At 41.4% G+C, this 12,457-nt stretch overlaps 2 protein-coding genes across 2 annotated transcripts in view; both read left to right on the forward strand.

Moving 5' to 3' along the window:
- LOC141104615 (complexin-4-like) overlaps positions 1-3,175 on the forward strand; it is a 126,204-nt gene extending 123,029 nt beyond the window's left edge. The window contains exon 3 of the mRNA XM_073594262.1: positions 2,407-3,175. Coding sequence (XP_073450363.1) covers positions 2,407-2,625 — 219 coding nt within the window. The 3' untranslated portion in view covers positions 2,626-3,175. The remainder of the gene's footprint in view (positions 1-2,406) is intronic.
- RAX2 (retina and anterior neural fold homeobox 2) overlaps positions 1-12,457 on the forward strand; it is a 149,458-nt gene that overhangs the window by 70,414 nt on the left and 66,587 nt on the right. The window lies entirely within an intron of this gene.

The raw sequence follows: 12,457 nt of genomic DNA on the forward strand, positions 1-12,457 counted from the left end.
CCCTGATCTAAAGGATAGGGTCCTCTCTTCCCTCCAGATCCATACTTCAAAGGCTTTTCAGCTTCAGGCATCTGTTTCTGATATTTGTAAGGGATTTTCAGGCCTCATCCAATAACAGTTTTGGGTGGAGGGCGCTGCAAGTTGCTCTGTTCTGTCTGTTACATCAGTATGTTGGCATTGTTTACTGTGCGGCCAGGGCCCTCTTCGGGCTAACCCTCAACCCCACCCCTGGCCCTGTCTCTGGCCCCTCCCCCAACCCCACCTCAAAAAAATAATTGCATGTATCGGACAGGCTGATTGTACCCAAGTCAGTCTATCACTTGGGTACAATCAGCCTACCAATAGATGGTTTGAATCTTAGCCGGTTCCTGCTAAACCAGGCAAGATTCTAATCATCTATGGCTGACTTAACTGACACTGACAACAACAGTTACAATATAGTGATCAGCTAAGGGAGAGGAGTGCAGAATATATGTGAGGGCAGTGGACGGTGTCAGTAGTTTTTTATGTTTATTCTTTTTTTTTATTATTATTTTTTACAATTTTATTTAAATTTTTTTTAATAATTATTTTCACAGTGCTTCAGTTGGGGGTGGGGGCTGTGGACGGTTATGGCTTGACAGTGTCAGTAGAACAGTGGACAGTGTCAGTAGTTTTTTTATTTATTTATACATTTTTTGCAAATGTATTTATTTTTTTACACTTACATTTCTTCTTCTTTTTTTTCACAATTCTTTTTTGGAGGGAGGTTGGCTGTGGATTGTTTCAGTAGGGTAGTGGATGGTGTCAGTAGGGAAGTGGACGGTGTTTTTTTTTATTTTATTTTTTTTTTGTTTTTAAAAATTTTTTTTTTCAATATTTTTTTTTGCAATGCTTTCTTTTTTTTGGGGGGGAGTGGACAGTGTCAGTGTTTTTTTTTATTTTATGCTCAGTTATGAATGGGCAGAGTCAGTGATCACTTACTCTGTATATTCAGAAAAGGAAAGGGCTGGTAAATTACATATTTACCAGCTCCTTCCTCCGTTTTCTATCCTGACAGATCCGGGATGAGGGGGGACTGGAGGAGCAAAGAGGGGGATCAGATGAGGACCCGAGGAGCGCACAGAGGACATGGGGAGCCGGAGGAGGACATGGGGAGCCAGAGGAGGGCATAAGGGCCCAGAGATTGGGGGACATTTGATGGTCTGTCGGGGATGATCGGCACGGCGGTGGGTGGAGTTACAAGCACCGATCTCCCTGCGTGGCCTTCAATTAAGCAGCTGACAGCTGCGGGAGGGAGAGGAGGAGAAACGGCTGTCAGCTGCTTAACTGAAAGCCACACAGGGACACGCAGTACAGGACACAATCCCTCCCTTCTGTTTTATATGATCTCCCTAAGCTCCCTTTTGAACTTGCTACGAAAGCCAAAAATCCCATTCTTGTCCTGCAGTTGTGTTTGTCTCGGTGTTCAGCACATTCTTTTTATCTCTTCCGTGAACCCCTAAATAACCAGTGTACTTCAAGTCATGCATTTTTCTTCTCTAACCCCTCATGGAATCTCTAATAAATTTACCAGATAAAGAGAAGTCTGCTCCATAACCTTGTTGAACGTTTCTTCTTCCATTTTTCCAATAAGGACAAGTGAAGGAATGAATCAATTCAGTTTGGAGGATTTAGACCAGTTTGGACCTGTCATCCGCTGCTCAGCAGGGGATTAGCGGATCGATCCACCGCTGAGCAAATGGAGTCCGCCAAGCAGACAAGCCCATGTGAAAGGACCCTAACCCTTTTCCAAAGCTGCTATCAAGAATCTAAGTGATGTCAGCACAAATATTTTTTTGTCTGAATTAGAATTATTATTGTATTTTGAGAGAACCCAGTTACAGGTCTGGCTTTCTATTGCTTTGGTGCCTACCTGCACAGGTTACACTTCTGCTGCAAATAATTCTGTGTATGAATGATAATTTCATGAAAATTAATGTAATTTAAAACACACAGCTCCAAGACATCTAATTTGCAGCCCAGACTTTCAGACTATTCTAAATTAAATTGTTTCTTACTGCGATTTCTGGTTCCTTGTAATGTCCTCCGTGAGATCTTGAAACTCCTTTTCTATCTCACTTCCATTTGTTTGGAACGAGTAGTGTACATTAGTTGGGGTCATGTGCACCGCTCTATGCACACTACAATGCCTCAAGTCCATATTTCCTAGTCAATCTTGGGAGCAAGCAAGACAGGGTGGGCTATGTCCCCACTTACAGTGGGACCATGGAGAACAAATGCAGCCACCTTTTAAACAGGAAATCAGGTAATTAGAGCAATAAAAAGCAATTTGGCGAAGGCTGAGAGCAATAGAAGGCACTTTTGAGTTAAGAATACATATTAAAATACAATTTCCTTTTTTTTTCTTTTTTATTCAATCTGCAGAGTGAGAAGGATGATGCCCAGTTACAGATGGCGGGGGGAGAGGTGGAGCTTCCAGAAGATCTTGCTAAGATGGTGCAGGAAGATGAAGAGGAGGAAGAAGAACAGGGCTTTTTACATTCCATGCTGCCTGACTTTGATATGGATGTGCTGAAGACACGGGCTCAAGGAACTATTACAGAAGTGAAAAGAGTAGCTGAGGAAAAATGTGAGATAATGTGACAAATTATGAGCATGGATAATCATTCTGAAATAAAGCTGCAAATGCTCTTTAGCAATATTCAATTATGTGAATTATTATGCTACTATTTAGGCCAAGAGTATTGCTATTTATTGTACCATATGTAATCTATCATATCTACAGCAATAGTGTCTAACATAATGGATTAGTTTAGTTTCTGGCAATTACATGTATCAGTAAAACTGAACTGAATTCTCTAACCTTTATCAAGGTACTGTAGTATGTTAATACTACCACATGAGGGAGTGTTTGATCTCTAGTCTAGAACACTCACTTATAGCTGGCTGAGTACCAACCACCTTTGCAGGGCGTACAAAGCAGAGATTGCATAATACGTCAACACAATCAGCCCACTAAGCCCATTAGAGCAATAATAATTATGTATTTGCATTACAGTGTAAATTTATTAAATTGTGGTGGGCTTAACTTGGGCCATGACTCATTTTATTATTATTATCATCATGTTTATCATATTATGACAACTTTAAAGAGATATTAACTCCAAAACCAAAAATATAATATATTGCAGCTTACCAGTCCTTTGATGTGGTGGGCTGTACTCGTTTTTTCTTTTTTTTTTTTTTTTTTCTTTTTTCTTTTTTTTCCCTTTTTATTTCACCAGATGATTCTGCTGGAACACACTTCCCATCTTAGGTTGTCTGCATTCTGGATGAAGTAGTAAAGCAGTAACCTTTAGACAGCAACTTTGTCAGTCTGGGGAGAGGGTAGTGGTAGACAAGCAATTTAGATAGACTTAACTAACAAATTGAAGCTGAACTCCAGATAATACTTTAGAAAGCCGTTACAGCAGTTTTTTTTTTCCTTTTGGGATAAAGCTTTTACATAGATAAATAAAAGCTGGCTGGCTATAAGCACCCCTGTTAGCGTTGCATGTTTTTTCTCAACCCTCTAACTGGCACTTTTGCTGGATAGCTTTGCTTATTAAAAGGAGGTTGAAAAAAGCAGACTGACAGGTAGGATCACCAGGTGAAAATAAAGGAAAATAGTCTAAAAAGAAAAATCAAATGTAGCCAGCACATCTAAGAATTGATGAGCTGAAATTTAATGCATTTTTGTTTTTGGGTTTAATACTGGTTTAACCACTTGCCGACCGCCTCACGCAGATAAACTGCTTCAGAAGAGCTCGTACAGGCAAAACCACATACCTGTATGTTCCCCTTTAAGAGGCGGCCAGCGGGCGCGCGCACGCCCACGGCAAGCTCCGTGAGTCGGGTCGCGGGTCCTGCAGACTCGATTGCCGTGGGGATACCCGCGATCGCCTCACGGGGTGGAAAAACGGGGAGATGCTAATGTAAACAGCATCTCCCCGTTCTGTCTAGTGACGGTGTCACTGGATCTCTGCTCCCTGTCATCGGAGCAGAGATCAGTGACGTCACACACACAGCCATGCCCCTCACAGTTAGAAACATGCCCCTAGGACACACTCAACCCCCACACTGTCACCTAGTGGTTAACCCCTTCACTGCCAGTGTCATTTACACAGGAATCAGTGCAATTTGTATAGCACTGATTGCTGTATAAATGACAATGGTCCCAAAAATGTGTAAAAAATGTCCGATGTGTCCACCATAATGTCGCAGTCACAATAAAAATCGCTGATTGCCGCCATTTAAAAAAAAATATATATATATATTAATAAAAATGCCATAAAACTATCCCCTATTTTGTAAACGCTATAACTTTTGCGCAAACCGATCAATAATCGCTTGCGATTTTTTTACCAAAAATATGTAGAAGAATACGCATCGGCCTAAACTGAGGAAAAAAATTGTTTTTTTATATATTTTTGGGGGATATTTATTATAGCAAAAAGTAAAAAAAATGCGTTTTTTTCAAAATTGTCGCTCTTTTTTTGTTTATAGCGCAAAAAATAAAAAACGCAGGGGTGATCAAATACCAACAAAAGAAAGCTCTATTTGTGGGAAAAAAAGGATGTCAATTTTGTTTGGAAGCCACGTTGCAAGACCGCGCAATTGTCAGTTAAAGGGACGCAGTACAGAATCTCAAAAAGTGCTCTGGTCAGGAAGGGGGTAAATTCTTCTGGGGCTGAAGTGGTTAATGTATTATTAATGAAGGAAGGAACAAACCTGTTACAGTGAAAATAAATTACAACGTATTTCAATGTGTTATATGTACATATGAATGTACACGAGGACAGTCTAATGTAAATTATCCTATCAATGTGTTTGTATTAAAATCTTGTTACTACGCGTGTTCTTTTCAAAATGTTACCATTTTTCTTCCAAATGAAAACCTATAAAATAAAATCTATGTTTACATATCTGCTGCAAAATTTACCTATCCCAAAAAAGACGTACACAGAAATTCAAAAGAGCCATCTCTCACTTCAGTAAAACTGCAGTTTTTTTTAGCATATATGCAGCTTAAACAAGGGTCTCCCATTCTAATGTATTTTAGCCAGACTTTGTCTTAGTGGAAGCACTCAATCAGGGATAACTGTGTCAGGAAAACATGGACCAGAGCACACATATCAAACAATCAACTCTCTTAAGCCCCGTACACACGATCGGACTTTCCAACGGGAAATGTTGGATGTGAGCTTGTTGGCGGAAAATCCGACCGTGTGTATGCTCCATCAGACAATTGTTGTCGGACTATCCGCCAACAAATGTTGGCTAGCATGTTCTCAAATTTTCCGCCAACAAATGTGTGTTGTCGGACTTTCCGAGTGTGTGTACACAAGTCCGTCGGACAAAAGTCCAAAGTACAAACACGCATGCTCGGAAGCAGAAGCGGCCAGTCTTGTAAACTAGCGCTCATAATGGAGAATTAACATTTGTGACGTGGCAAATTATGAGATCTCCAAATGCAGCGCATAATTCTCTTCTTCTTTAATGGGATAATAATGAAGCTGCTTTGCTGGTGATACTGATGGAGTTATTGCAAAAAAAGTTTAAAAGGCTTTTTTTTTTCTAGTGATATCAAGAATAATATTATTATGCTTTATTTATTTTTTTTTTTTTTTGGGCAAGTTACCACAACACCATTATCCCATAGTTTTTCAGATCAAAGATACAACTATGTTGGTGTCCCTTGTTAATTTTACATTGTGTTTTATAAAATGTAACTGTCTACTCCCAAAATGTCATTTGAAGTAAAACACATAGTCAAGTATTATTCTCCACAATTTTTTTATTGTGCATTAAAAAAAAAAAATTAGACATGCTATCTGCCAATAGAACTTAACCAAAAAGTGCATTCTATGCATCCAAAAATGTCAAAGCAATAACTCCAAGGCCAATAATAAATAACACGTTATCTCTTCCGATTCCGCAACATGTCTGGTTGATGAACGGCTGTGCAGAAACGAACTGAAAAGCACAAAATGAAAAGCGCGAATCAACACTCACCAAACTTCTATTAACACGAAATTAGCAGAAAGAGCCCAAAGGGTGGCGCTAAAGAGCTGAAAAACCACGTAGTACGTCTAGTACGTCACTACGTTCGTAATTGTTGGCCAACATTTGTGTGACTGTGTGTATGCAAGACAAGTTTGAGCCAACACCCTTCGGACAAAAGTCCATGGTTTTGTTGGCCAACAATCCGATCGTGTGTACGGGGCTTAAGAGCTCATGGTCACATTTGCCCCTACAGCGTAGAAGCCAAGTGAAATTTGTCACCCAGGAGTCACAAGTCATGTGACTTAAGTAATGCTTACAGCTCACTGAAATACACAGGTGCTATACAAACATTTAAGTGGTACTCTTGTACATGACTGTATGCATACAGATGAGTATGAACAGAATGCACAAAGTCTACGTTCTGGGAATATGTCTCTGTATGCAAATGGTCATGTTCACAAGTACCACTTGGATGTGTGAACAACTACTGTATATTTTAACTTGTCATTGATTTTTACAGGCTGCTGGCAGTGGGTTGTACCCAACCACCAGTGACAACCGGGCACCTAAATATGTCTGTTTTTTAGGCTGTGTGGGCAAATGCATACCTATGCATGACCCCTAACAAAGGTTCAGTATCAATGCAAAGCTATATACAGATAATACACAAAATAGAAATACCGACATCCATTCAAAACAGAAGACTGAGTGCAAACAGAGACACAATGTGGAAACAACAAAGTATTAAAAAGATTCATACCACAAAACATCATAACCTTATAAATCAAATCCTAAGCTTTTATAGCTGAGCTCCAGGTATGATCTCAATTGCATACTTACATTGGTCCAGCTTGGACCAATGTAAGTATACATATACCATACCTGAGGTACCGCTGTGCAAGCTGACAAACAATGTAGTTGGTAGAACTACGCCAATGATCACCACAATCTTCCAGGCCCTTTGTCAAGCAGCTGCCCCACCGCAAACTGACCTTGGCACTGTCGTCATTCACAGAATTCCTTGTATTTTTTCAATGAATACAGGACGTTCTCCGATTGGACAAGCAGGTGATTGTAACATCACCCAGAAATTACACTGTAAAGGTAGCAGCCCAGCAGGCTCCACCCACCATAGGCTGCCTGTAGAAACTACAGGAGGGAGCAAGACCAGTCACTCTGCCCATGGAGGGTGATTAGCAGTGACTGGTCTTTATTATGGGAAGCTCCTGCACAACAATAAAGTTTCCCACTGAATTACTGTAGAGATCTGGAAGAAATACATATATCACACCGAGGTTCAGGCAAGAATACACATGTTTCCTGTATTTAGACAGTATTTCCTTATTCAGAAGTTTAACTTCAAGCCTTGTAGATGTAATTGTTTTACTAGAAAAGCAGCTCAGAGAGGGTTAATGTTTTAATGAGAACAGGAAATCTTTTCAAAGTAGACCGTCGTCTCTGGAACAAGTCAAGAAGTAAAGGAAAAACTCTCCAGTGAGACATGGATGGCAAAAAAACACCTGGTATATTTTATAAATGCTATATCGTTGTAAAATAGAGAAACAAAATTAAACAATGTAAAGCAAAGAAAAAAATACTTATGGGTAATTGACATATGATCATATGTCTGCACAGCCTATTGCATTAGGGTGTGCACCCCAAAGCCTAAACACATACTTATAAAAAAATGTAAGCAAACATTTTAAAATGTTGTCAGTAGGGCAGTGGACATGTCAGTAGGGCAGAGGCTGGGGTCAGTAGGGCAGTGGACATGTCAGTAGGGCAGAGGCTGGGGACAGTGGATGGTGTCAGTAGTTTATTTTATTTTATTTTTTTTACAATTTTATCTTTTATTATTTGTTTTCAATCTTTTTTTAAATATTTTTTTTGGAGCCCCGTTGGGGGCTTTGGTGAAATATCAGGGTCTAAACAGACCCCTGATGTCTCACTTTTGAGACAGAGAAAGCAACTGAGGACAGAGATGCCCCAGTTCCTTTCTCTGCCTCCTCAGCTGTACTGGACAGTGAAAGACTGGGAAGTACTCTGTGCTGAGCGGAATCCTGTTCATTCACAAACTGAGGCATAGTAAAAACAGTTTACTATGCTTTAGTTATTAATTAACACATTGAGTGATTGGTACCGATCATTCTCTGTGTTCATTCAGAAAAGGAAGGGCCGGTAAATGACATATCCCCTTCTGGGGTCCCCCGCCAGTGCTGTCTGCTTCTTTTCTCCTGCATTTGCCTCCATAGCAAGTTGTTTGCTGTGGAGTCATATATGTGGCGACCCCCTGCTCCCCCTCACAGGACTTGGCTGACAGCAGCAGGAGCCAATGGCTTCCAATCGGATCTGTGAAAAGAGGAAGAGAGAGCAGCGCTGCTGCAGATGGGCACATCGCTGGATCGAGAGTAAAGTCAGGCAAATGTTGGGAGGGGCGAAGGAACAAGTAGTGGGACATTTTTTACCCTAATGTAGGGAATGCATTAAGTTAAAAATGTCTTGACTTTAGAACCACTTTAAGATTAAAGGATGAAGTTTGGTAAGGATGAAAATTGGTAAAAGGCATCTCAGATATACTAAGCATCCTATACTCTGTATGGTGTCAAAAAAGATTTTCATAGGTTAACACTGGATGTTTCTTTCTTCTGTTCAAATATATCACGATAAAGAAATTAATTATTGGATCACAGACTGTTTAAAAGAGAAGTATGGGAATTTGTATTTGTATATTTATATTTTAGAATCACACTTACCTAGGTGGGTGCAGCATTGATCCATTGCTGCATCTGTCCCCTGCCAGCTCTAAGGCTGAGAACTGAGCTATCAAACACTGCCGATCGCTTGGTTCTCAGTGCTCTGTGAGCAGAGAGCTAGTGTCTGCTCTGTGCCCTCCCTGCGCTCACTGGAGTGCTGGGCTGTGGAGGGGGCGACTCCCTGAGAGGCTAAGCCAGGTGTTGGTTCAGGCATTTTTGGTGGATCCCGACCATATGGTCGTGATCCTTTCCAAACCTGGACCGGCACTGTGATGTCTTCCGACATCAGGATTCAACCCGCTGTCTGCTGAAAAAGGGGTCACAGAAGTGAAGAACGAACTGCACTCCTGTGATCCACAGAAGTACAGCCAAATAAGCTGTGGCTGCACTTGTCCTTTAATGGCCACTAGGCAATCACAAGTATTTTAGTTCCTGTTACATTCATATTAACCCAAAATGATTTCACATCCCATAGGTGTACCGATCACTTACTGTGTATATTCATAACAGAAGTATAGTAAGCTGTGTTTACTATGCTTCAGTTTGTGAATGAACAGGAAGTAGCTCAACACAGAGCCCTTCCCATTCATTCACTGTCCAATGCAGGTGAACTGCAAGGAAAGGAACTGTGGAATCTCTGTCCTCAGTCCTTTTCTTTCTCTCAAAGATGAAACATCTGGGGTCAGTTTAGACCCCGGATATTTCACCAAAGCCCCCACAACAAGGCACCTAAAAAAATTATAAATAAATAACAAAAAATTATATTGTAAAAAATAATAACATGATAACTAATAAAATGGTAAAAAAATAATAAAAATAAAAAACTACTGACATCCACTGCCCTACTGACACCATCAGCTCTGCTGACTGAAACCATCCACTATCCTACTCTCACTGTCTGTGTTTTTAATACATTTTAAAATATTTGTTTATCTTTATTTATAAGAGTGTGTGTGTGTGTGTGTATATACTGTATACAGTAAAACCTTGGTTTGAGAAAGTTTTGCAAGACAAGCTAAATCTTTATATAAATTTTGACTTGATATACAAGCGATATCTTGATATACAAGTAGTGTCAGAGAGGCGCCTCTAATGTAGCAATATGGTTACATTTAATGTAGGTACAACATTTAGTAACTCACATGATTGATGATTAAAACAGGCACTTCTAAGTATGCAGGCATCCTGGATAAAGCTGTCCACGCCAGTGTGAAAGCCCGAGTGCTGCAGGGGAGGTGTTTTTCAGGCACTATTTTTAGCCCAAAAGCGCCTGAAAAATGCCCCAGTGTGAAAGGGATCTAAATGTAACTGTGTTGCTACACTTAGAGGCGCCTCTCTTCTTTTTTATACTCTGTAGCTCCTGCTTAATTTTACTTATAATCCCCTTTGTGGAGGCTGCCATTTGTGAATGGACATTTTATGGTTACACAACCTATCACATTGCTATAATATTTTTATATGTACATTAAACTAAAAGACCTATGAATAAATGGTTGTCATCTGAGTTTCCATAATCTCTTATGGTGAAATTCTTTGACATACAAGTGCTTTGGATTGCAAGCATGTTTCTGGAACGAATTATGCTTGCAATCCAAGGTTTTACTGTATGTGTGTGTGTGTATATATATACAGTGGTGTATTTAGGTCTTGTGCTGCCCTAGGCCTGACTAAACTCATGCACCCCCTAATTTAAATACAACCCACCCCTTCCTGCCAAGGCTACACCCCTTCCGGTTTAATACCCACCCTATCATTTGTAAACTACACCCCTTCCTCTTTAGGCTCATTTGGCACCTTTCAGGGGGGAGGGGGGAACGGGTTGTAGGTTCTTCTGCCTTGTTTGTAATCCCATCTGCAAACGTACGATTCATTTGTAGATCCAAGCCACCGAACCACTGTCGGTTGTTGTCCGATAGCACTTGACATAGGATTCACTGTCCATGGGGATGCCATCTCGTCCATTTGGAGATGAGCATGTATTGCTTGTACGGGTTCTGTGGCTGATTGAGGTGGTAATTAGACCCACCTGGTGCCTTGCCTGCACCTTGATTAGTCTGGGGATTTGGGCTAGTTGGTTGTGTTTGGTTTCAGAGCTAGGGGTGGCATACACTCTACAACCTCCTACTGAATCTTTGGTTATCATGTTCCCCTTCATACACCGTCCTTATCTAAAGTCGGCCCTTGCCTCAGCTTACGGCTTCGTAGTTCTTACTATATTATTCGCATGTATTCGTACTTACTGCCCAGCTCTGTTCCTCATTCAAACCCAGTTGCCGCTGCGACGTAATGACTCATGGTAGCCCTCCGATCGGCACCATTTGTATTTAGCCGACTAGGCGATACATACTATACGAATAGCACGTAAAGCCACTTACGACTCAGGTTCACATCACCGGCGCATTGTCCCAAACCTGCGTCCCACACATCACACCAACCACTAAACGCCCACTCCACCTACTGAACCCCTACACCTCCTACGGAACACTCACTTCACCTAACTGACGCCCTACACCTCCTACTGGATACCAAGCACTCACCAAACAGCCGATCCGAATCTAGTCGAAGCATCGGCTCTATGATTCGGATCCTTGACAAAACAAGCCCCTTCAGCCACCATCACCGTCAGTCGATCCGAGTCTAGTCATGTCATCGGCGCAACGATTCGGATCCGGTACACAAGCCCCCTGGTCACTTTACATCCACAGCCGATTCGAGTCTAGTCATATGATCGGCGCAATGATTCGGATCCTCAGCAATACAAACTTCAAAGTATCAGATCCATTTAACATTTCTTACTACCGGTTCATACTGGATTGGTTTTATACATTTATAACCAATTCGTATCAGAGTCATCTCTCTTTACAAACCGATTTGTAGCAGACATCTACGTTCAAACCATTGTCTATCATGTTCCCCGTTTCGTAAAACTGTCGTCACCTCATGTCGTAAGTCCCTTGCCTCATTTTCGCTGCTTCGTAGTAATTGCACCATATCATTCATATGTATTCGTACGCGTTTGTTGGGATTTGTACCTCATTCGAGCCCAGGCGCGACTCAAGGCAGCCTTCTGCTCGGGACCATTCGTTTCTAGCTGCCTAGGAAGCATGAACGTTACGAATTATGTAACCCACCCATGTAAGCCGATTCTGAATCAAATCGCAACAGTGGCGTATGTCCCAAATCCTTTCGCCCTAAAATACCACACCTCCTACTACACCTCCTACAAACATACTCACACCATACAGCACTACGGCACTACAAATCACCAACAGCCGATCCGAGTCTAGTCGCATCATCGGCGCAACGATTTGGATCCTCGGCGATACAAACTTCACCAACCGATCCGAGTCCAGTCGCATCACCGGCTCAATGATTCAGATCCTTCACGAAACAAACCCCACCAGTACTCGCACCCCAGCCCGGTTTAAACTAGTCGCATCGCTTATACGAATACAGTGGTGCTTACGATTCAGATCCCCGGCAATAGTGACTTCACCAATCGATCCGAGTCCAGTCGCATCACCGGCTCAACGATTCGGATCCTTCACAAAACAAACCCCACCAGTGCTCACACCTCAGCCCAGTTCGAACTAGTCGCATCGCTGATACGAATTCAGTGGTACTTACGATTCAGATCCCCAGCCTTATGTTCTTTATCAAGCATAAACATACACTTC

This window comes from Aquarana catesbeiana, linkage group LG01 (assembly GCF_042186555.1).
Source record: "Aquarana catesbeiana isolate 2022-GZ linkage group LG01, ASM4218655v1, whole genome shotgun sequence".
NCBI lineage: Eukaryota > Metazoa > Chordata > Amphibia > Anura > Ranidae > Aquarana > Aquarana catesbeiana.